General features: G+C 46.7%; 1 protein-coding gene across 4 annotated transcripts in view; it reads right to left on the bottom strand.

The window, feature by feature from the left end:
- Positions 1 to 25,946, bottom strand: part of DISP1 (dispatched RND transporter family member 1) — a 659,288-nt gene that overhangs the window by 17,076 nt on the left and 616,266 nt on the right. For all 4 annotated transcript variants that reach the window (XM_078649828.1, XM_078649829.1, XM_078649831.1 and 1 more), the window contains 2 exons: positions 25,043 to 25,131; positions 22,616 to 22,713 (listed from right to left, as the gene is read on the bottom strand). In XM_078649828.1, the coding sequence (XP_078505954.1) occupies positions 22,616 to 22,713; positions 25,043 to 25,131 (187 nt within the window). The remainder of the gene's footprint in view (positions 1 to 22,615; positions 22,714 to 25,042; positions 25,132 to 25,946) is intronic.

Genomic DNA, 25,946 nt, shown 5'->3' with positions numbered 1-25,946 from the left:
GGATACCAGTACCTTCGAGCCCAGTCCGGAGCCACAAGGATAACTTGGGCCCGGTCGCGCCTGATCTTCTTCAGCACTCTGGGCAGAAGTGGTATAGGCGGAAAGGCGTACAACAGACCGCAACTCCACTCGCGCCGAAAGGCGTCGCCGAGCGAGTGCCGTCTTGGAAACTCCAACGCGCAGAACTGATGACATTGCGCGTTCTCTTCTGTGGCGAATAGATCTAACCAAGGCTCTCCCCATTGCTGAAAGAGGCCTCTCGCCACATCCGAGTTCAGACGCCATTCGTGATCCACCGAGCACCGACGGCTGAGTTCGTCCGCCCTGGCGTTCAGAGAACCTGCCAGGTGTTGAACCGTCAGAGTCACGCCCTGACGTTCCAGCCATTGCCAGAGGCGCAGAGCCTCTTGGCAAAGGGTCCACGACCCCACACCGCCCTGTTTGTTGCAGTACCACATGGCGGTGGTGTTGTCCGTGAACACCTGCACTACACTCCCGATGACAAAGGGGAGGAATGCCTTCAGTGCCAGGCGAATCGCCCGCAGCTCCAACATGTTGATATGGAGCCGGGACTCCGCCGGAGACCAGAGGCCTCTGATCTCCGCCTCTCCCAAGTGGCCACCCCAGCCTTGGAGGGACGCGTCCGTCACAACCACGTGCTCCGGCTGGGGAAGGGAGAGGGATCTGCCCCTGACCCAATCGCGGTCTGTAAGCCACCACTGCAACTGTCTCGCAGTGCCCTCCGAGATCAGGACATGGTCGGATAGGTTGCCCTGATGCTGGGCCCACTGAAACTTCAGGTCCCACTGCAGAGCCCGCATCCGCCATCTGGCGTGATGCACCAGAAGGATGCAGGAGGCCATCAGCCCCAGAAGCCGCAGCGTCAACCTGACCGAAACCCGGGATAACGGCTGAAAGATGGGAATCAGAGCCTGAATATCCCGGACCCGCCGTTCCGGGGGATAAACCCGAAACTGCGCCGAGTCGAGAACCGCTCCGATGAAAAGGAGCTTTTGAGAGGGACACAGGTGTGATTTCGGCACATTGATGGAAAACCCCAACTCGTGCAGGAGGTCTGCCGTCATCTGAAGGTGGTGGACGACTGTCTGGGGCGAGCCCGCCTTCAACAGCCAGTCGTCGAGGTAGGGGAAGACTGAAACCCCTAACCGGCGCAGATGAGCTGCGACCACCGCCATCACTTTCGTGAACACCCGTGGGGCGCTGGTAAGGCCGAAAGGGAGCACGATAAACTGAAAATGCTCGTGGCCTACCGTGAACCGCAGGTAACGCCGGTGGGCCGGCAGGACGGGGATGTGAAAGTACGCATCCTGCAAGTCCAACGCTACCATCCAGTCTTGTGGGTCTAGAGCAGCCAAGACCTGAGCCAAAGTCAACATCTTGAACTTCTCCTTCCGGAGGAAGCCGTTGACGTTCCGTAGATCCAAGATAGGACGCAGGCCTCCCTTGTCCTTCTTGGGTACCAGAAAGTAGTGGGAGTAGCAACCACACCCTACTTCTGGCCCAGGAACGCGCTCGATGGCCCCCTTGGCCAAGAGGGCCGTAACTTCTTCCTGCAGAAGTGTCAAGTGGTCCCCCGACACACGGTGGTTCTGCGGTGGCATGGCTGGAGGAGTGGACTCGAAGGGGAGGGCATAGCCCCTTCGGACAAGCTGCAGCACCCACCTGTCCGATGTTATCGCGCGCCAGCGGGAGTGGTGATGGCGAACCCTGCCACCCACTGGCGTCACGTGAGCCCGAAAGCTCGGACTAGGAAGGCTTGGATGCCGCAGCGGAGGGAGGCGTGGACTGACCACGACGCTGGCCTCTACCGCCACCACGGCGGAAACCACGGGCGCCACCGCGCTGGGGAGCGCTCTGCGCCGCGTGGCTGGCAGCACGTGTGGGACCTCCTCTCCCTTGGCCACGAAAGGGCCGAAACGAACCCGTCTGCTGGCGCTGGGTCTGGGTCGAGAGACCCAAGGACTTGGCCGTGACCCTGGAGTCCTTGAAGCGCTCCAGCGCGTGGTCCGCTTTGTCACCAAACAGGCGACTGCCATCAAATGGCATGTCCATAAGCGTATTTTGGACGTCTGGTGAGAAGTTGGCAGATCTCAGCCAGGCATGGCGACGAATCGCCACCGTAGTGGACATGGCCCGTCCCAGTGAGTCCGTGGTGTCCAGACCACAACGGATCGAGTACCGCGCCGCATCCCGGCCTTCAACAAAGGCCCGGGTGAGCTTGTCCCGCACTTCCTGGGGGCATTGCGGCAAACACTCCTCGACCGTATCCCACAGGGAGTGGGTGTAGCGGCCCAAGAGGCACGCGGTGTTACAAGACCGCAGCCCAGCACTCAAAGAGGAAAACACTTTCTTTCCAAATTGGTCGTACCTCTTTGATTCCCGGTCGGGCGGAGCCGACGGAAATGCGGACTGCGAAGTGGAGGCCTGGATCACCAGACTCTCCGGGGAGGGATGGGTGGACAGGAAGGCAGGGTCGTCCGCGCAGGGACGGTGACGCCTGGCAACGTTCCGGTCAACCGGCGCACCAGAGGCGGGCCTGGACCAGGTGCCCAGAAGGACATCCGTCAGGGCCTCATTAAACGGCAGCAGAGGCTCCTGGGGGCATGACTGCGGTTTAAAAACTTCCGTCAGGATATTCGGTTTGACCTTCGCGACGGGGAGCTCAAGGTGTAAGGCCTTGGCAGCCCTCATCAGGACCACCGAATAGGCAGCACCCGCCTCGGACGCCACAGGGGACGGAGAGACAAACCCAGGGTTGGGCGACTCGTCCAGGCCACTGGCATCACCCAGATCACCTACCCAGTCCACATCGTACTGGCAGGCACGGGATAGAGGGTCCTCAGACCCCTCCCAACCCTCTCCATACTCCTCCTCGTCATACCCATATTCTGGGTCGACGATATAGACATCGGGGTCAACGGGCCCCATCGGCGTCGGGTCCGGCGTCGGCCGACGCCGGTCCGGCTCCGAGTCCGGAGTCGGGGAGGAAAGGGGGGTGGCGCCGCGCGGCGTCGGTGCCGGGGACCCGACGCCGGCCGGAGCCGACGGCGGAGTCGCTGCACCACGCGGGGGCGGTACCACGGGCTGGCCCACAGGAACCGACGCCGGAGAGGCCGGGAGACCAGCCGGCGACGAACCAGAGGGAACCAGCGGCGCCGGGGCCGGAGCCACCGGCGGCGCCGGGGCAGGAGCACCCGAACCGCTCGGGCCCCCAGACGGAACCGACGGGCCCGCAGGCGCCGAAGGCCCCGCCGGAGAAGACCTCGCCCTCATAGCAATGAGGAAGGCCTCGATCTCCTCACGCGACGCGCCTTCCCCAGGGACCGACAGGTGTGGGGTAGACGGCGTCGGCGACCCATGCGGGACCGCGGGGGTGGGGTCACCCGAGCCCCCGGCCGCAGCACGCGGGCGTCGGGGGGAGTCGGGGGTGCGATGGCGACGCCCCGACTTCTTGTGCTTACCTGACGAGCCGGAGGAATGGTGGCGACTCCCGGAGCGCCCATGGCGGCTCCGCGACCGCTCCCTCGACCGCTCCCTCGACCTCCGACCGGACCGGGACCGCTCTCGACGCGGGGCCGACAACCGGAGTTCGAGAAGCTTGCGGGACCGCTCCCGCCTAGCTTTTCCAGTCAAGGCCCGACAGTCGACGCAGGACTCCACGTCGTGGTCCGCGCCCAGACACCGGAGGCAGAGTCGATGGTGGTCGGTGACCGACATCATGCGGTCGCACTCGTCACAACTCTTGAAACCGGGCATCCTACCGGCACCGTAAAGATCAATCAGTTAACAAAAAACTTGGTCAAAAGACCGGAGTACTGCTCTTCGGATCTGCGCTAACTGGCGCGGAAAAAAGAAGAACTGACGTCAGCGCGCGGAGGCGGCGTCTATATACTCCAGCGACGTCATCACGGCGCACGACGCCGACGACGCGGAGCCGCAGGGGACGCCTGCAGACGACGCCTACCGACGCGCAGGGGTACTGCTACGCAAAAGTTTCCGGATCCAGACTGACGCCTGGGGATATTCTAAGGTAAGGAATCTAATACTAACCTGTTTCTTTCAGATGTGGGAAACCTCAAAAGTAGCAGGGGTGACGAGGACGAATAGGACCATAGTTAACGACTATTCCCGGTAATTAATTAGGACCTTCATCAGCACTCGAATACAAGTGAAGAAATATACTCAACCTATATTGGAAAAGTAACTGGCCTCAGCAAAACTGTTTAATTTGATGTTTAGTGCCTGAATGACGAAACTTTGAATCATTTGACATGCTCGAGTGAGACAAATACGATCAAAGTTACCTTCTTAGATTGGTCAAAACAATTGCCTGGGATTCATTTATTTTTGCTCATTAGAGGATACTGGTCTTATGCAAGACATTGTATCAGCTTTAGTGGTAAGAAAAAAAGCACACAGTGGTTGTCGCTCCAACTCTTCCCTTAACACGGATGTGTTCCCAGTAATTTGAAAAAACACACTGTCCCCTTTGTTTAAACGCCGGTTCTTGACCCTGCTATCCTTAACAGCTTGTCCTATGCCAGCCTTCCACTGCCATAAAACAAAAGGGAAACGTTACTGGTTGCTCAATTGCAGTCATTTCTTAGCGATACAATAAATAAGGAATACCTTTGAAAATGCAAATCAGTGCATTTTCAAAGGTGCCATGTGGCAGACATACATGCCCTTAGGGCATGTATGTCTGCCACATGTGCACCCATACCCAATTGAGGGGTGCAACAGGGTGTCAAAGTGACACCCTGCCACCCTTCAATGTTTTCCCCCTTTTACCGAATCGGTATTTACCGATTCGGTAATTGCCATTCATTCCTATGGGTCTCCAGGCCCATAGGAATGAATGGCAATTACCGAATCGGTAAATACCGATTCGGTAATTTTTAACGAAAAATTACCTACATCCCATTTACCTATTCTTAAATACCGAATCAGTAAAATTCTGTATTTAAGATTATCTACATCTGGCCCTCACTCTTCTAAGTGAAGTCACAGCTACTAAAAAAGCAACTTTACATGTAAAGAATTTTAATTCACACTTATGTAATGGTTCGAAAGGAGGACCCATAAGTCTTGTGAGGACAACATTTAAGTTCCACACTGGAGAGGGTGGAATTCTAGGAGGAATTATTCTTTTAAGTCCCTCCATAAACGCTTTGATTGCAGGTACTCTAAACAATGACAAATGTTGTGTGTTTTGAAGATATGCTGCTATAGCAGCAAGATGTAACCTGAGTGAGGAATACGCTAAGTTAGATCTTTACAGACATGAAAGATAGCATATCATGTTTTGTATGGAAACATCTAAGGTATTGATGTTGTTATCTGTACAATATACAACAAACCTTTTCTACTTTGCTGCATAACATGCTCTAGTGGTAGGGCGTCTTGCTTCTTTTATGGCGTTCATACAATCAGGTAGTAAATTTAGATATCCAAATTCTAAGACCTCAGGAGCCAAATCGCTAGATTGAGCTGCATTGGGTCTGGATGCATTATCTCTCCATGGTTCTGTGTTAGTAGATGTGGAGAGAGTTTTAGTTTGCGATGCGGTACCACTGACATCTCTAGTAGCATGGTGTACCAAGGTTGTCTTGCCCACGTTGGTGCTATGAGAATCAATGTGAGAGAATGTTGCTGTAGCTTGCGAACCACTAATGGAATTAATGGGAGAGGTGGAAAAGCGTACGCAATTTTTTTGACCAGTTCATCTATACCGCATTGCCTTTGGATAATGGGTGTGGGTATCTGGCGGCAAAGCTTGGGCATTTGGAGTTGTGGTTTGTAGCAAATAGATCTATCTCTGGTTGACCCCACTCTTGAAAAAATGGCTGAAGAACTTGATGATGAAGTTTCGATTTGTGTATCTGTTGTCTTTGACGACTTAACAGATCTGCAACTTGATTGTGAACTCCTGGTAGATGTTCTGCTAATAGAAAAATGTTTTGAGGAATAGCCCATCTCCATATGCTCTGTGCCAGCCGGGAGAGCTGTAGGGAGTGTGTTCCTCGTTTTTAAATGTAATGCATTGCTGTCATATTGTCCGTCTGGACTAGTACAGCTTTGTTTGACAGGTAATGCTGAAACGATTTTAGAGCTAGTAAAATCGCTAGTAACTCCAGATAATTTATGTGGAGTAGTTTTTGTTGCATTGACTATGTACCCTGTACTGTGTGATTTTGTAAATCCGCTCCCCATCCTGTGAGAGATGCATCTGTGGTTAGTATTATCTGTGGAACAGGTTCTATAAACGGCCGGCCCTTAGAAAGGTTCTTGGTGTTCCACCATTGCAGAGAGCGATATGTCCGGTCGTCTACCACCACCAGATCTGTTATTTGTTGCTGAGCCTGATTCCACTGACTTGCCAAGCACTCTTGAATGGGGCCCATTTGTAATCTTGCATACGGCACTATGAAAATGCAAGATGCCATCATTCCTATTAATTGCATAAACACTCGAGCTGGTAGTGAGTGTTGTGGCTGGAATCTTATGATAAGATCCTGCATAGTTTGCATTCTTGCTGGGTTGGGTACGCTATTGCTTTGGAGGTATCTATTGTAGCACCCAGATACTGCTGAGACAAGGATGGTTGGAGATGGGATTTCTTTTGATTTACTGTGAACCCTAGTTTGTGTAGCAGACATATTGTTTGATGTGTGTGCTGTACACATTGGTTGTATGACTTTGATTTTATTAACCAATCGTCCAGATATGGGAAAACATGAATGTTGTCCCTTCTTAAATGTGCTGCTACTACTACTGCTAGACACTTTGTGAACACTCGAGGTGCTGTAGTTACTCCGAACGGGAGTACGTTGAATTGGTAGTGTTGACCTTCTAGAATGAACCTTAGGTACGTTCTGTGCGATTGATGTACGGGAATGTGGAAGTAGGCGTCCTTGAGATCTAATGTGGCAAGGAAGTCTCTTCTTTAGCAACGGTAGAACATGTTGTAGTGTGACCATATGAAAGTGGTCTGCTTGTATGTACAGGTTTAGGGGCCTTAGATCTAAAATAGGTCTGAGGGACCCGTCCTTTTTAGGTATGAGAAAGTATAGAGAATAAACTCCTGTGTTTTGATGTTCATTTGGGACTGGTTCTATTGCGTTCTTTTGCAGTAGAGATTCCACCTCTTGTCTTAGCAGTATGAGGTGTTCCTGTGACATAGGACGCTGCCTGGGTGGTATTGTTGGAGGAGTGGAAGTGAGCTCCAGACAATAACCTGACTGAATTATTTGTCTTACCCATCTGTCTGTGGTGATGGAGTTCCAGACAGGTAGGAACTGTTGTAACCTCCCTCCGACAGGAGTGGAACGGTCTGGGGGGATGGAAGGGAAGTCACTGTTTGGGAGTAGAGGTGTTGCGATTGTGGTTTCCTCTACCTCTGCCCTTATTGTTGTTTCCTCTATAACCTCCTCTATAATATCCTTTGTTAGGCGAGGTTTGATTGGATGTTTTAAAAGAAGAGGAGGCATTGTCAGTTTGGAAACCCTTAGAGGCGCCCCTGTATGAGGAGCGACAAAAGGAAGATCTACGGGCTTGTGTTTGTAAAGCTCCCATGGATTTTGCCGTGTCTGTATCTTTTTTCATCTTTTCTAGTGCACTATCAACTGATGGACCGAAAAGATGTTCTTGGTCACATGGCTGGTTTAAGATACTGGCTTGTACTTCTGGTTTAAACCCAGAGATGCGTAAGCATGCATGTCTACGCAACCATACCCCTGTGTTTTTTGCTCTAGAAGCTGTGTCAGTTGTGTCTAGTGCACATCTTATAGAGGTATTTGTAATAACTTTGCCTTCCTGTATTAGGTCAGAAGCCCTGGTCTTGTATTGCTCTGGCAAGTGGTGCATCATAATGAGCTCTATCATATCTTGCTAACAAAGCTTGAGTGTTGGCAATCCTCCAGACATTAGCAGCTTGTGAAATAGTGTTTTCCCAAAGCATCTAAAAGCTTAGAATCTTTGTCAGGAGGTGGAGCATCTCCTGTTGTATGCGAATTAGCTCTTTTTCTCGCATTTTACACTACTAGCGAGTCCAATGGCAACTGTCCTTTAATGTATGCTTGATCAGTTGGAGCTGCCTTGTACTTCTTTTCTAGTCTGGGATTCATTACCCTTGCTCTGTCTGGGTCCTTAAATATTTCAGGTGCATGTCTTACCACTCCACTAAGTATTGGAAGTGTGGTTGTGGTCTTATGTGATGACATTAAAGTGTCCATTGGGAGTCTTCTTCCATTGTATCTGTGTGTAGGTCTACCCCATGGAAAGTGGCTGCTCTATGAATGAGCTGCGTAAACCCAATAGTGTCATCTGGGGAAGATGGTCTAGATGGGTATATATCATCTTGAGGTAGATCTGGTGCATTATAATCTTCCCATGGGTCCCCTGATGGCCCAGGAACATCATCTGGATCATTAATGTCTTCTATGTGATGTTCACTCTCTAAGTCCTGTAAGTAACTATCCCCATCATCCTCATCTTGTGGTATGAGACTATGTGTACTAGATGGTGAATGTACAGGAGAAATATCTACTGGTACTTCTCTTTCTGGTGAAGGGATCCTCATTGGTGAAGTTTGAGCATGCTTTTTTAGAGGAAATGGCGGTGTTTTAGGATAGTCCATTTTCCTCTTTTCAGGCACTGAAGTTATATGTCCAGTCTATGGATTAATATGAAGAGTTTTTTGCTTTGGATCAGGTTTAAAAAGCTCTTCTACTGGCAAATCTTTTTTCGGTGACGATTTAGATGGTATGGTGCCGAACTGCTTAGGTTTAACAGTGTCCATTGTCTTTGGAGCAGGTTTTGGTTTCGGTTCCGAAGACTTTTTACTAGGATCCATGCTCTTTGGATCTGGAGTTGTTGTTCCCGGAGTACGTTTCGACTCATCTACCTTCGGAGCCGAAGTATGTTTCGGTACCGGAACCTTCTTCGGGTCAACTTTTTTTGGAACCGGGGTAGTTTTTGGTTCGGTAGGTTTGGGAACCTCTTTCGGTGCCGAACTTGCTTGCGGTTCGACCACTTTCGGTACCGAAGGATGCTTTGGTGCCGGTGTTAATTTGGGCTTAAGGACCTTCTGCTTTTCGGGACCGACAGACTGACTCAAGCCCGAGTCGACTGGAGGCTTTTTTGTATTCTTGGCTGCCGAGCCCGAAGGCGGGACGTCGGAAGGTTTTGGTCGGTTTGAACCTGGACCCGAAGGCTGAGGTGGAACCGAAGCCTGTCCCGATATGGTGGGGTGAACAGGGTCGACGTCTGTACTCACGACCTATTGACCAGCTGGAAGATCTTCATGTTCGGATTGATCCTTGACTCCGGAAGCTCAATCCTCTGCTTCGGAAGCAATGTCTTCGTGCTGTTGTTCTTCAGCGTCTACTTCAATTGGAGCCTCGTCTATGATGAGGTCTGGTGTCGATGAAGATGACTGCGCCATTACTCTTCGAGCTCGACGGTTCCCGATTGTTTTCTTGGTCCGGAACGAAGCGCAGGCCTCACAGTCTCGACTCTCGTGCTCTGGAGATAAGCAGAGATTGCAAACTTCATGAAGATCGGTGTGACTGAATTTGTGTCCACACCGAGGGCACTTCTTGAAGGGTGTAATTTCCATGAGCCCAATGGGCCCGACGGCCACGACGAACGCTGGAATCGAGAAGTGAAGTCTCTATTCGACGCTGGTAACCGGAATCAATGTCGACGGCGATGCTGATGGTATTTTGATTGATTTATGTATTCGAAAAGAGATTGGTAACGGGACCAAACGATGAACACATCCGAGCCCGATGGCGGAAAAAAACAATCTGAAGATGGAGTCTATGCCCATGCACACTACGGTCTAAGGGAGGAGTCATTCAACAGACAAAGACTCTTCCAAGACAACAACAAAGTGTAATCATCCGGGCCCACCACCAGATGGTGATCTAATGCAATAGTGTGTGGTGTGCAGCCCATATGCCTCGAACACAATCTTTCTCAACTGTTTAATATCTCCTGGTGCCAGGCAGGATCCTGAAACTTTACAATAGGTATCCCACATCAATAGATGGCGCTAGCTCCATCTCAATGCTGGAAGCAACACAGATGCGGATCACTGGCAGTATATAGTGTCACCCCAGTGCCCTTCTGCCAGTTCCACACCCATACTTCACTAGTATTTCGAGGCAGAGACGTCGGCATTGACGAAAAGTGGATGTGCAATGCAAAAGAATTACGTTAGAATATCATTAATTTTCAAGGGTGTATGCCCATCACTCAGAAGGCGAAGGTGGGCAGGATTAGTGAGGAATATGAAAGTAGACAGAGTAACCACCAGAAAGATCATTACCAAAGAAAAGCAACTTATTCTTGTGAGGGGTACCTCTATCGGCAGATTCCTCACATTCTGAAAAGACACCATAGTAGTACCCTCTCCAAGGTGATGGGTCTGAAGGAGTGATCAAACTAGGAATTCCTGCAGCACAGAACAAGCAAAATGGTCATCCATCTCACTTCAGGGTCCAAGCAACAGTGCTTTGCAAAAGTGAGAAAGGAGGCCCATGTCACTGGTGACATCAAGGGATATTACTTCTGGCATCAGAATATGGTTCGAATCAGGCTCAAAGATATTGATTGCCTGCCAGTAGTTGACATGGTGTCGGCCCAAGGTGGGATTTCTCCCTATATTAAGCCCCCTCAACAAATCTTTGTGCCTCCCTGGTGCTCACCTAGCAAGTTCCGATGTTGAAACATTTGCTCTAGTGGAATGAGCACAGATTACATCTGGTGGTTCCTTTTTTAGCAAAAGCACAATACATTTTAATGCAGAGGACAGTCCACAGTGAAAAGGTCTTCTTATAGACCGTATTGCTGTAGCATATTGTACAAAGAGCTGGATGTCCAATCTGATCTCTTTTGTATGGTCTATGCAATCACTGACCGCCCTATGCAGATCAAGCGGATGTAAACTCTCCTCTTCTTCGGTGGCATAGGACAAAGGGAAAACGGGTTGCGAAGAGTTAAGGCCAGCACCATTGTGAGTGTAGTCACCACCTTTGGTGGCAAAGCCACATTAGTCCTCACAATCAGTTTCCCTGGGCAGAAATGGGTGAAGAGTAGACAAACACACAGCACTTGCAGCTAGTTGACTCGCTGCGCTGAAGTGATTGCCACCAAAATCCAGTTTTAAGAGTTAACAGCCTCAATTGGCAACTGTGTAAGTATTTAAACGGGGTCTCAAGAATGTCAAGACCAAATTTAGGTCCCACTAAGGCATGAACAAAGGCTCAGGGGGAAACATATAGGTAAGCCCCATCAAAAATCTTAAAACAATCTGGGACCTAAAGAAGGATGGCTGATCAGAAAGGCAAAGTAATCCCGAAAGGCCTGAAATATAACTTTTACTGTGCCCACTGTTGAATATTGCTGAGCTAAAAAAAACACAAAACCGCAAGACATTTGAGAGATATGCCTTCAAGGAATCGGTTTTCTCATTTGTACACGAGGCGATAAAGTGGTACCATTATCTAGGTGTACACCAACTTCGTGGAGAGGCAGAAAGTTGAAAGGATAACATCACAGCAGGCGAAAGAAGCTCAGGTGATTTGGGATGCAGGACCTACCCTTGACTTGAAGAGGAGGTCCGCTCTGAGACGCAGTTGAAGCAGAAGACCCAAGCAAGTGTAGCATACCATCCCTTCTTTACCAGCCAGCGACGAGCAGAATGACTTGGGCCTGGCCCTGGCATATTGATCTCATCACCTGAGGAATCAAGGAATTAAGGCAGCTTTACAAGTGGTACGAGGGAGGAAGAGGTAAGTTCCTCGGTCTGCCTGCCCATTTCTCTGCCCCTGTACTGCAGGAGAAAATGGATCGGCTGTTGGGTGGACTTGGAGGGCTAGCGTTGGCAAAAGAGGAACCCTTTTGAACAATCCCGAAACATCCAGTAATGTCTGCAGTCTCTGATGATTGTGCTGCCAGAAAAGCCAGTGGACCTCAGCCATGCATGACTCGTTGGGGCTACAGGTTAGCCCATCGCCCTGGAACCGGGTCTACTCTGTCAAGCCTGCACTAATAATTTGCCTGGAGGACGCCTGCTGGCTATCTCTTCTTCAATGAGCCACATTTGATGATCTGGTGACTTGGTACCACCATGTTTGTCAATTCTCACATGGCATGGGCGTACCTAGCTATAAAAAATGTGGCATTCATCGAGGACAGGGCTAAACTTTCCACAGAACACACTTCACCTACCCCTCCAATTTGTAGAGCCCTGTCTGGGGGAGTAGTGAGAAAAGCCCCAAGATTCTGCTAGGAGAAGGAGTAAGCTTGCACTTCCAAGCTTTCTAAGGAGGAAAGTTTCAACAATAAGGCAGAGTCCCACGGAACCAGTCTGTACCAGCGGACCATTGGTCTGTTCATTACCAGGGATGAAGTGGGTTTGCCCCAAGCCGCCTTGATGGGTCAAGTAAGACCTTTTAAAAGACAGCAGCGGTTCCCATGCTACTGAAGCGGGCCATAGTACCTCTGTTAAAATATAGTATAGTCTCCACTGTAGGTAGAGGCAGCTCTGAAATCTAAGCTGTCTTCCTCAGAGATGCCTGGGAGTAGACTACCTGAGGAGGAGCTGGCCCTGAGGGACACTCCATCTCTGTCTCCAGGAAGATATCAAGACCGCTGACTTGCTGTAATTCCAAACAGTCCACTGTATCCTAGTGGCAGGAGGAAGCTCCCTTACTGTTGCCCATCATCAAGCATCTGAATAGGGTTCGAATTTGACTCAAAGATATCAAATGTCTGCCAGTAGTTGATGTGATGTTGATCAACACTTGGATTTCTCCCTGTATTGGCTCCACTCAGCCAATCTTCGTGCCACCCTCTTTGATCTCATCAGAATGGCCTTGGTTTTTGGAGCCTGTGGTGGCGGCAACAAAGATGGCATCAGTGACTGAAGGACTACAGGGGCTTTGGCGCTGGTGTAGCTTCAGCAGGCGTTCCTTGAGGAAGGCCTTTGGGTCCAATGGTGCAAAGGGCGACACTGCCAGCGGTTTATCAAATGGAGTCCCAAACTGAATACTGGGGCATGCAAACACACTAGAGGGATCTGCTGCATTCCAGAGAATCGTAATGGCATGAGGGAACTATGCTGGGTCAGTATCCTGTGCCAGAAATTCCAGGTAAGCCAGAATAGGCGCCAGAGCTATAAAGGCTTCCAGGCTGGCTCCGCAGAGGAGCCAGGATGGGCAGCGCATGAAGCTGCAGTGCTGCTGGCAGAGATGGCTAGGGTGGAGTGATATCCACCAGTTCAGGCATGGAAGACAACTCCCCTGGAGGCTCAGACTGTTGAGATGACGGAAAATATTTAAAATTGCTCTGAATTTTAAAATGTTATGTATTTATGTTTTAAAGACCTTGTCTAAACATGAATGAACTTGACTTGCGATAAGTAGAGACTTTGAGGCGAGGCATCTTTCCTGCTCCTCTTCTTCTTGAGCTTCCTCCTCTTCTCTTTAGAATACCTTGAGCAGGAGAACAGTGTGACTTTGAGCCTGACCTTGACTGTCAACGGTGTCTGGTCAGACGCTTGTCTGCAGTTTAGTATCAGCCAAAAAAAGTGTAATGATGATGCAGCAGGTGCACCATTTGGAAGGCACACATGCACCACCACCACCACCCATGCACGCCTCTACAGAATGACTCGGGAGCCATTTAGTATTGTATTGACCAATCTAAATTTGGGGTGCCACATAAATTGGTCAATAACAAAATGTAAACGTGTTAAAGTGCCTCTGTGGAGGACCGGTATTAATTTACTGGCCGGTCCTGCAAAAAAATATATATTAAAAAAACAGAACGGCAATCGTGGTGGTTGGGGGGGGTGTAAAGGATGAGTGAGATGGGGCAAGCAATAGAAAGTGGGTGGGGGCACAAAGGAGACGGCGTCATAGGAGTGTAGGGGGAGACGTCGTAAAAGAGGAAAGCAACACACAGGCAAGGGGAGAAGCAGAAGAAGAGAAGACATGGCTGAAAAAGAGAGTCCTAAAATAAGAGCCAATCAAAAGAGTGACAACCCCAGCCAATGTCAAGCAATGGTCGGGGTGTAAGCACCTGTAGGAGCTTGGTAAGCTCACAATACATCTTTTGCAACCAGACAGTTTGCAGTGTCTGGTGAGCTAATCTCTATATCGCGTGGTTAAAAGAATGGAACACAGAAAAATAAAACCACCCTTGAGGGACTTGTCTAAAAAACAAAAAACGAACATCTAGCTGCAAGCTAGCCTTTAAACCTCCCTTCCCACCAGGGCACCGGCCTGAGAAACTAATGAGGGCGCTAATGACGCGGCCATCCATCCAAGCCGCGCCGGAGCCTTGCGCTTCCGCTGTCAACAATTTCTGTTTAAGAGGCCAGGGCGGGCTTGGAGACAGTATGTTAAAAATAAAAGCTTGCATATGGATTCTATCAATTTGGGAAAGTATTTCTAAATAATAATGACCTGACTGGCCACAGAGATGGGATGATTCACATCTGATTGTTTCCAGAGGAACGCTGCACACACGCACCCGGGGAGGCCCCGACGCCGGGGCTTGTCCCGCGGAAGGACATCACGGCGACCCCTCCAGGTGCGGGGGCGGTGATCCTCGGCGCTCAGATGGAAGCAGCCAGCAGGGGGCTACCGATGACAGAGGAGACAAGTGCAGGCCCTTGCAACCCACTCACCACCACCACATGAAGGAAGAGGACTGCTGTCAGCAGGGAAGGAAAACCGATCGGCTCGTCGACCCAACTTCCAGAAACCCCTTCAGACGCCATGGAAAGGCGGCAGCATTTGCTGTCTGCGAGTCTGTCAGAGTAGATTTGTACAGTAAACCCATTTGGGACCCTCGAACGCCCATCAGAGAAGGAAACTGCATTAAACAGATGTCTGCCTGGCAGATGGAGGGCTGGTGACATTCTCCAGAAGCATTCCTGGAGCACTGCGGCTCAGAGACACTCCAAGCCAGCCTGTCCTAGTCAGCCCAGAGCACGGAGCCACGCCGGGTCTGAATCAACTCCGACGCCTCCAGTAACCCCCGCCTCTTCCTCTGGATTGCGGATTTGTCCTCATTCTACGGAGGCTGTAGAGCTGCTTTACACTCAGGCCTGACTTCCTTCTCGAAGGGAACAACGGGAGCAGGCCGAGCTCTTCCTTCAACGAAGCCTGAACAAAGAACACATTGTTTTGTGTATATGAATACTAGCCTGTATATAGATGAGTTTTCTTCAGAGCTGGCTGCACTACCTCGGAGCCAAGCATGAGCCTGCAAAGCAAACCACGAGGGCTTTAAAAGAGGCGGCTCATGGTGCGAGCTTTCTGATTATATAATAAATCTCGCTCTTTATATCTCTCTATATATGAATATAATACTATAAATATTTAATTTCAACTGATAGTCCTTTAAATTCACAATTGTTTACGCCGTCACTGCTGGAACAGACTGGGTTACATGTCTGAACTAAAGCTAGAACATCATAATAAATGAACCTATAACACACCTCTGTTTAACTTTTTGATGGTTTTCTATACGTTTATTGTCACAAAAAGTAAAAGTAGTAATTTAAACCGAATTCAACAGAACACAACAACAGTGTTAGATGAAATCTGTGAAGCGGACATAAACTGGGGGGTACTCCCTTAGGAGTGATTTACCCACTGTACTCAGTCAGCTCATTTAATAATGAATACTCTCAGGGGACAAAACAGTAAACCATACATGTAAACCTATGTGCCCTAAACCGACCTGTTTCACAGAAAACCTGAGGAATCAATCAAGGTGAGAGAGGAATCTTCTCACCCCATACAGGATTACATCCTTTGCTCATCACACCCCACACACTAGACCCTTGGTCAACAGCCCCTTCGAGAACAAATTATATTGTAAAATGAGCCTGCAGGCGCTGGTTCTCAGAATAACTTCAACGTGTGAAGAAAGAACGTGAGAGAAAGAAGCGTTGGAATAGACAAAGACCACATTTGATGAACAGATCCCGGGTAAGAGAAAGCAAAAAACAGGTCCTTTACACAGCAAAAACTACTTAACATGGGTTTATAACATGTAAAACAGAACAGGCAGCCATCAAACCCCCAGAGGCCATTACAGCAGCTGTGGACTGGGAATATTAGCCTTTTGTATCTCTGTCAATAACAAGGCTGGAAGTTGCATTGACTTTCAGGAGTTTCTGTTGCCTAAAATCAACAAAATAGAAGCTTCTATTCCAAAGACTGCCCAACACCAATCCAAGGACTTGGCAGAACGAGTTCTAACTAACTGCACTATTGAGAATGTAGCAGAAGGAAACTTGTAAATGAACGAGCAAAGTCCTAAGGTTCATCGATGGTCACAGAATACACTGATGTAGGGGCCCATTCTAGCAAGCATTTACAATCTATTACGAAAGTCCATGAAAACCGACTTATTCATTAGACATCATTCAGATTCCTGTTCCATCTGGTGCCACTAGACAGGCCAGCTACTTTCAAAACCACTGAACAAAGGAACAATGGTGCCTGCAAGACATGACGTGGCTGTAGGAAGCATCTTTAGGAAGGGTTGAGCATTTTCCTTACAACTCTATTTTGCAAGAACTCGCGGGACGTGACTCCACCCCATAAGCTAAGAAGCCATGGATTTCCACAGCTGGAAATCTCATTAGTTCTACATGTATGTCGATAACGCTGGGATGCGAGTGGGACCTTGAGTACAAGGCACAGGCAGCAGGAACAGGTTCCACAGACCCTATGCCACATAAAGAACTCCTGCGACAACAGGAATTTTCTCACAACAAAGTCTCTCATAACCTAAACATATCCTCTAATTCTTGATCAAATGTCTATGATCATGTAGGGATCATCTGTTTCTAGGCTAGAGACTCTAGGAAATCCATGAGCCACTGTTGTTCAGACGCAGACATAAGCTCCATTGTCCCAACACACGTCTGCAAAACAGGACTATTTCAATGCATAGTTTGTAAATACAATTAATGGCACAAAGGCTGCATGCACGCATTCAAATCGGCTTTCGTTGGTTCTCATTTCTCAAGTCTGCGCCTTAAGTGAGGGCAAGCAGGAGTGATGATTTGCCTGGCATTGTGTTATTTGCACTTACATTTTCTTTAAGATTGTGAAATGAATACAGCAAATCTGGGTCAGGAAATTAGCTTGCTGTTCCTCTGCAAGAGGACACCTTTCCCTGGTGCAGCCATAAGGCCTCAGGAGACAATCTACTCTAATTGGGGAAACACCAGCCTCTTTTTTCATGTCTCAAATGTGTCATCACAAAGGCTCAGTAGGTGTGGCCTTTCCTAGTAATGTCCCGCTACACAAGAATGGGCCGAAATATGCCACTGAATTACGACACGCGCCTGAGAGAAGGCTACTAGATCTATATTGAAAAACTGTTGTTGCCTTCAGCTTAAGAAACAAATGACACTGAAAACATGGCTCTTAAACGAACATTTGCATTACAGGCGCTCAACAAAGGTCTTCTGGATATGACCGCCGCCCCCCCCCCCCCCCCCCCCCCCCCCCAAGGCCTAGTTAACAAGCACACCCTACAAATACTCTACAGGTAAGTCAAATACATTTCGAAAAGATGTGTCTTTGAGCTGAGCAGGTCACTGTGTATCTGACAAAGGCTATAAAGACTGGAAATGAACATCAGAAGGGAGTGTGGATAATCACAGATTGCAAAAATTTACTTACGGCTAACCACTCTGCTATGGATACGAAACACATCATCCACATGCTCCTTCTCGGTGGACGGCCCAGATAGCCCAATAAAGCGTTGTCAAATAGTTTACCATTATTGTTTTCCATTCAAACTTCAATCATTATTGCTGCTTATTGCACATCACCTAATGGCAAATAGAATGTGAAGGGTAACTAGCATGGCTGGGGTGGGGTGGAGAGGGTGGTTATCTTACCACTGGGTAAAAGTATACCCATAAGCCTGGAATAGAAAAGTCCAATGATGTAAGCACAGAATTCTAATTGGGGGCCTGGGTTTGCCTTCCCAAGCACCTCCGCTGGGCCTTATTTCTTGAAACCTCTAAAAAGTCCCATTTGTTCAGAGGAGGTAAAGGGTTGCTTCTCGACGCAGGTTGTGCAATTTGTGTGTAATTTCTTCTTTAAGATTTGTGGATAAAGGTATACAGGCATCATAGACCCCATATCTCATCTTGTTCCAAGTAATCTTTCCTTTCTGCCTTGGATGCTGCTGATTCCAGAGACTATATGGATGGGCGGGAAGAGGCTATCTTCCCACCCACAAAACTTCCATTACAGTGAACTAAAGTGGGCTTCCACCGTTGGATCCACATCAAATATATCAAAATGTCAGCAGCAATCACTTTGAACCTCTTATGGCTACTTTACCAGCCCGGAACTGATAAATCCAAGTCACCAGGCAACAGCTTCATCAACTAGTTTACTATGATGATCCTACTTGTAAAGGCTTTTGAAAGAAAAAAGGGGGAAATACTGGGCGCTCTCCCTCTATTGACACTCGTTTGGTGTTAAGTTAGAAGTGGTGTTGGTGGTGCTGAAAAGCGAAGGGATGAGCCCTCAACCCCTCGAACAATGTGTGAAGAATCACACACTCACAAAAGTACAACAAATGCCTCTCGCACACACCCAGAGTGGAAACAAGTATAAAAGTTCTCTGTCTTAATAGACATGTAAAGAGCTAATTGCAGCTGCCAGAGAAACACAATAGATTTTCGTGGTGTGATCTTCGTTTAATGTTCATAACTGCCAGCCGACACGTGTTTCGTCTTGGGAATGTCAAATCCCGTGACTCATCAGGGCTGAAATTGTTCGAGATGAGACGTTTGTGGGTCGCTTGGCCGGTGATACTTCCAACCCGGCCCTGCTCAGGACCAGGAAATCGCACACGCCTTGTAACTGCTGTGCGGCACTAAGGCAGGTTGCCTAGTTTCAGAAGTGGGTCGTTTTATCCCGAATGGAGACATAGGACAGTGTCAGCACCCGGAACCGGAGTCGCGATCACGCAGCAGAGCTACCAGCTACCTTTTCTCCCCGCACCGGGGCAAGCAAGACGGTGTGAGCCCACGCACCCGGGGGCTCTCGTACCTGGAGCACTCTGTATATTTGAAATATACAGGAACTACCTTGGGCACCGTACTTCTGACACTTTATTGGAATCGATAACTACTGGAGTCACCCCCAAACCAATTCCCCTCGAAAGTATATGGACATATCGTTTTGGCAAGGTGCAACTGAGAGCCAACAGCACTCAACCAAGCTGTTTAAAAGATACGTGCTTTCGGATTTGGAAACCGATGCTCTACCACTGTCCTCTGTATCCATTCGGGATAAAACGACCCACTTCTGAAACTAGGCAACCTGCCTTAGTGCCGCACAGCAGTTACAAGGCGTGTGCGATTTCCTGGTCCTGAGCAGGGCCAGGTTGGAAGTATCACCGGCCTAGCGACCCACAAACCACTCATCTTTAACAATTTCAGCCCTGATGAGTCACAGGATTTGACATTCCCAAGACGAAACGCGTGTCGGCTGGCAGTTATGAACAATAAACGAAGATCACACCATGAAAATCTATTGTGTTTCTCTGGCAGCTGCAATTAGCTCTTTACATGTCTATTAAGACGGAGAACTTTAATACTTGTTTCCACTCTGGGTGTGTGCGAGAGGCATTTGTTGTAGTTTACTATGATGAACAAGAACAATCTATGAGGAGGTAACTACCTTAAATACAGATGTACGCTTAACAACAGTGTATATTCCAACTGTACATTATCTGAATTAAAAGTCATGCTTCTGGTGGAAGACTTTTACAATTTTGATGTAAATTGTTGTAATTTATGGACCTGTCACTTTTGCAAGCACAATCGAAGTGCAGAGTTCTGAAGCTAGCAAGTACCATCTAAAATTCACAGCTGAAATAGCAGCTGTAGAGAGGATACACTGTTAGATGTTGAACAGAAGCCTAGCAAACCATAAAAAATGGCGGTTTTATTTGAAGCGAAAAATGAAGGGTGAAGCACTTTCATGGCAGCGAAGTAGGCAATTCACACACCTACATGGATTAAAGCTTATAAAAGGACTAAAATAAAGAATATGCTTGAAGAGAAACATATGAAATGTAAACACACATCTCAGCACGTATTCAGAAACTGCAAATGAACTCTGAACGCTTATAATGCGCTGATCTATATGGGATCAAGTCCTTACATTTTCCAAAAGTGCGTGTCCAAGTCCACAGATGTCAAATCTCAGAACTCCCTTGCATTTCACAAGAACCGGACTTCCGACTGTTAATGTTTGTAAACCAAATTTAGCAGCCTTTGCACATCTGCAGCTCATTAGCTGGAATAGCAGAATTCACCTTCAAACGCGTGGACCAGAGCAGCTGCAAAGCTGGAGCCGAGCTCAAATGTGAACCTGCTGCAGCCCTCGCCGGCGCAGCCTTCTGGGGATTCGGTTCACAAGGAAGGGACTTCTTTTATGTTTGCAGTGGAATGGGTCACGTATGTTGTTTATGATGATACCTTGTACGTTTGTGGTTTCCAAACCCAACATTTCTCCACAGATTCCTTGTTTCCATGAGGAATTGCTCATTTCCAGTTTGCTCTTGTGCACCACCTCTGTGCGCACGATGCTTCAGCCAACCAGAGGTACCGGTCTCACTTGTAGGTTTGTTTCGAGAAAGGCGAGCAGCAGAGCTTGGGTCCTCTACACAGAGGCAGCTATTACTCAATGTGTCTCTGGATAAAGGTTCCATACGCTCCTGGGGTCTGAGGGTGCAATAAACTGTTGCTATTTTGCAAGTCTCTAATTCCTCCTATTGCTACGAGCTTGGACATTTCTTAGCAAATTGTAGCCACACACATATGGAATTGTGGGATGAAGGCTGGGCGTCATGAACCTTACCGGGGGGAGGCTTGGGTGTTCGGAGCCTCATCTAGTCCTAGGGCCCTGGCACCGTGCCAGGGCCTTATTGTGCACCTCAGTGGCGAGGCTCAATAAGGCAGACACGTGTGGGGATGCTTCTGTTGCATTTCTGTCAAGACATAGCCCAGAATTGTAGGGTGGGCTGTCCCTTTTGTGGCAGTACTGTGACGGCCTTGGTTATGGCTGGCTGTATGGCACAAAAATGGTAAACACAGATCGATTCAAGCATTTTTCAAACATCATTTTTTTTACTACTTCAAGTGATGCATGAAGCCTGCTACACTAGCTGGTAGGAACCCAAAAGGAAGCAAACTTCTATCATTTCATGTCCACATACATGAATTAGTTGGCAAGTAAAGAAAAGCCAAGAACAGTGAGACTGTTTCCACTAACTGCAACACATTATTAAGTAGAGGGAGGGCTGGGCAGTGCATATATGGGGAGGGGTTGCTGAGCCACGCCAGCCAAAAGAACTCCAGGTAAGCCTCTAATAATTCATTTCATATAATCACACGAGAAAATGCAGAACTAACTCTTTGTAGATTCTTTCTCCATAAACATGCCTAGATATTCAAGGGCACTACTTGTTGAATTGGGTCAAATATTTAGCATAATGGTAGAAGTGTAGATTAGCTAACTTCCCCCATCACCGCTTGAAAAACAATTTTCAGCAACTTTAATTGTATTTAAGTTTAGGTTAGATGAAATAAACCAATACACATGGTGCTCTACCACATGTAGAGACTGGTTGTGGAAATCAAGCAATTAATGTCACCACTAATAGCGATTGACTCCTTTGCCCAGGTCTCCTGGAGGAAAAGAATGTCATGGAAAGTGATTATGTTAAGACATCTTGCTATTTTTTCTGGGTAGAGTTTTAAAGGATAGCACACTAGTTAATTCGAATATATCCATATATTTTAGCCGAAAAATAAAGGATAACAATCTGGCCTCAACCTGAAGGATAAAAGATGCACGTGTTATTAGATAAATCGCTTCCTTTAGGTCATAAGCGGTAATTACTGCTGGAGAAAAATGTTCGCAAACAACAAACTTCATTGGATAATCGCAGTTTCCCAAAATAAGATTAAACAGATCTCCAGCAGTTCCTTTTAACCCTCTGAGAGCAGTTTGCAAATACAGGGGTTCTGTACCCCTTCAAATCCTGGCATGTCACGATGGCTAACTTGCGTTTGACTCTGAAGATTACAGGAAGTCAATTTATATTTCCATCTTTGAGACTAAGGAATGCAAATGGAACCTTCCATAATCACTTTCCAATAGAGGCAGCCAATCAACGCTTCTGTCAGCTTTAGTTTGGGGAAGTGTTCTTGTACAGTCAGATTTACACTAACAAAAAGGGTATTAGCAAGTGCAAGCAGGGGGAATTGAGAACAAGACACTTCAAAAGCTGTTCAACCCATTCCTCATAATTCAGACATGTTATCTCTGCTTCAGTAGTGCCTTTAGCTGAAGACACAATTTTGCGTCCTTTCAGTCCCACCAGACTTTACCTGCAGGACAGCCAGAGCAGAGGTTTGAAAATACATTTAATGAAAGGTTATCCATTTCTTTTCACACAACTGCTTCAGAAATCACCAGCAAACCTTTCTTTTAGCGGATGCTTTAATACGCATACTTACCCTTAAATTATCTATATTGCACATCGATTTGATTGCTTGCAGAGTCCACAAATTCTCCCCATGTGCAGATGTAAACACCACACGTGAATAGTGGTCACCTAGGGACAGGAGTAAAAGAAATAAATGTTCATAAATCTCATATGAGGCAGTGTTTTTGAGAAACTGACACATGAACTTCCGTTATTGTTGGCAAAACCCCAATTATTTTAATAAGTAACACATCTCAGATTTGGAGACTTTCTAAGAACCACTAGTTAAAGAAATTTCCCGAAACTCTCCATAAATTCCACTAATACAATCAATTGAACTGCACCACATCAAATGAAATCTAGAACAGTAATGTTGAAACAAGCTGGAACCAGGAAAATGTATATTTTTTTCTTGTCTTATTAAAAACGTCACTTTTGCAACGTGGAGGAAAAGTAAAAAAAATGATTTAAGAAAAATTGTCTATTTATGTGTTTGTGTTACACATATCATAGCAATACTTGGTTACTTAAAAGAGTAACTAAAAGATATGGTCATTTGAAAAAAAAAACGTGGAATTAGAGGAAGAATTCAAAGAAATGTATTAAAATAGTTTGTTTTACAAAAGGCTTAACATCAGTATTTCTTTTTTTTTAATTACTCTGTATGTTAGTAAACCTTTGGCAAGGGGTTATTTTAACTCACATAAGGAAGAAGCCATTTAAAGCAGTTTATGTAAACTAAGTTACGAAATAAGTCCATTGAAGTATCCTCAATGCATTTAATGGACAGTGCCCTGGTTTGGACTCTGGGTGTGATTTACGCACACGAGGTTTAAAGATGCAAACATACACTCTAGTAGAACTTCCTCCATTTGGAAAACTTTCCCAAATTTTACAGAATTCACAAAGTATTCTAAAAGGGCAACTGAAAATTTAAAATCGTGAATCTAAACCCATACAACTGTGTTTAGCGAATTCTGCTTTTTTTCTCTTCATATGGTGTGCCTATCACCCACAATACGGCTTTTACTCTGGGCATTTCACACAAGTACATTTATGGGCGTTTCTAGAAAGGGAATCCATTGGGTAACAAATGCTAGAACCAACGGATACTTTTAAGTACCTCTCCAAAGGTGGCTCTCTCTGAGTCCGGCTCATAGCCATAAGTTTAAAGTGATGGAAAATGTGCCTTTTTGATGAATTTTCTACAATTGTGAGAACACTTTACAATCAGTTTCACAAATCATATTTATATTAATTCGGATTTCTAAATTACAATTGAAACATGCTTTTTTTTAACGGAAACCATTTATTAATCGGGTCCTTTAAGTATTCGTCCCTTAATAAAAGTTAGCAGCACTAAATGTAATGCATTTGTAAAGCACATAATGAGATACTTTCTAAGCAAAGGGTTTTTGTACTATGCTTCCAAAAAGAGATTCAACTATAAACCTGCAGATGTCAATGTTGTAAAACCAAACTGTCCCTGTAAATCTAAAACTTCTACAGATGTAAGCTTAGAAACAAACACGACATCAAGTATGAGAACTGGCTCGCTTGGATTAGTGGAATTCTCCTGTTTCCATTTGAAACTGTTTCTTTTCCAAAAGCTCTCCCCTTATTTCAGTTAGCCACATTAAATTCCCAAACAAGCCCTATCTGACATGTACCAAGGATACTTTTCGAAGACCCCAACAGTCAACCATCTTGCTTCCGGTGGAAGGTTGTGTTAACACAGAACACATCACCGGCATATGGCATGGCTCTATTTGGGATACTGGGCTCAGTTCCACAACACTCAAGCAGGAATGCAGAAACTGGAGACTGATTAAAGATCGGCTACTAACATTCTCAATTATGAAAATCATATGCACAATAAAAGAGCCAACCAAATTTAAAAAGGTATGTGGAAGGAGAGATTTGGGATATGAAAAGATTCACAATACAAATGAAAAACACGAGCATACCTAGGAAACGTTTTTAGGGATTGTGTGTTAAAAATACCAATTAGTTGATGCATGGATCACTTTCCAGGTATAAGTTAGAGAACCAACAACAGTGAAAGATCTCCAAAAGGCAGGGGGCATGCACAAACGACACTAGTGGGTAAGCAATAATATCAGGGGAATATTTTAGTGAGCAAATGTGAAGGCAAGATATGCCCCAACAGTCTCATTTGCAGTCACATTATACATTTCCTAAGTTCACTGCTGATGAGCAATAGTTGCAAAAAACTAGATAGGCAATGAAAGAGCTTCTCATGTTGCTGCATAGTGTGTCTGAAAAGGCTAGGGTTGTGAAGTAAACCACCGACATGCCATAAAGCAGACTGGGGGATTCTCGAGAAAGTATAATAAAAAAGCACAAGTAGGGAGTCAATTACTGTAATCTCCAGTTATATGGTAATACTTCATAGGCGGGGGATGTGAAACAAATAAGTAGTGTCTGCTAAACTTACTGGGGACATCACAGAAGAAGCTATCTTTATGGAAGTTCCAGTCTGCTTGCCTCTTCTCCCGGTCATCTGACCATCTGTCATCTTGGTGACTAAAATTGAAGAAACATTATATAATCAGCGATTGTGTAAGTGGTGTAATGATACTGTTAGATTGCTTTTATAAAGATTGTTTAAGTGTCTTGCGTCTGGTTTGTCTTCGTGAATCCCTGTGTGGGAGCAAGTACAAAACAATCTCCTATACAATGACCATAAACCATGAAAAGCACTTGCAAACAGTAAACAGAAATACAGGTGTAATAATAATATGCAATCTTTTAATCATCACTAATGACTTCAATCTGCAAGTGCACATAACCCATGTCATTATTATTAAACTTCCAAACATACATGCTTAATCACCAACTGATGGATATGGGGCAGTGTCTACTCAAGTAAAGCTACACATGATTTCACACAGGATTTTATCTGTTTACCTTCTCGTACAACATGGTGTGGGTTTGGGGACTATTGAACAAGAAGAGTATCATCGGTAAAGCACTCTCTGGTGGATACTCAAACTGCAGATTCTTCATCTTTGGATTATTCTCAGAAGCCAGACTGGATATGGAGAGTTTTTTTTATCAGTGCTCCTTAATGTTTGTAGGCAGTGTTGTGTCTCCTCTTGTTGACTCCGCACCGCCATAAAAGTAACGCAGCGGAGCCATCCAAGTGCCATCCCTGTGCGCTGTCACTTTCTTTCACTATGCTCCTTTGGACATGATTCGGAACTAAGCACCCAACTTTGTTGGTCTTTAGACTGTTTCAAAACTCTCAAAGTGAGTGCTGGTGATATATAGTCACCACAAAACTGCAAGACAACACCTACAGACGCAATGCAAAGAAAAATCTCTAGATCCAGGCTGGC

Source organism: Lissotriton helveticus, chromosome 6 (assembly GCF_964261635.1).
Source record: "Lissotriton helveticus chromosome 6, aLisHel1.1, whole genome shotgun sequence".
Taxonomy (NCBI): Eukaryota; Metazoa; Chordata; class Amphibia; order Caudata; family Salamandridae; genus Lissotriton; species Lissotriton helveticus.
The sequence above is the reverse complement of the archived record's forward strand: the minus strand, read 5'-3'. Positions and strand labels throughout refer to the sequence as shown.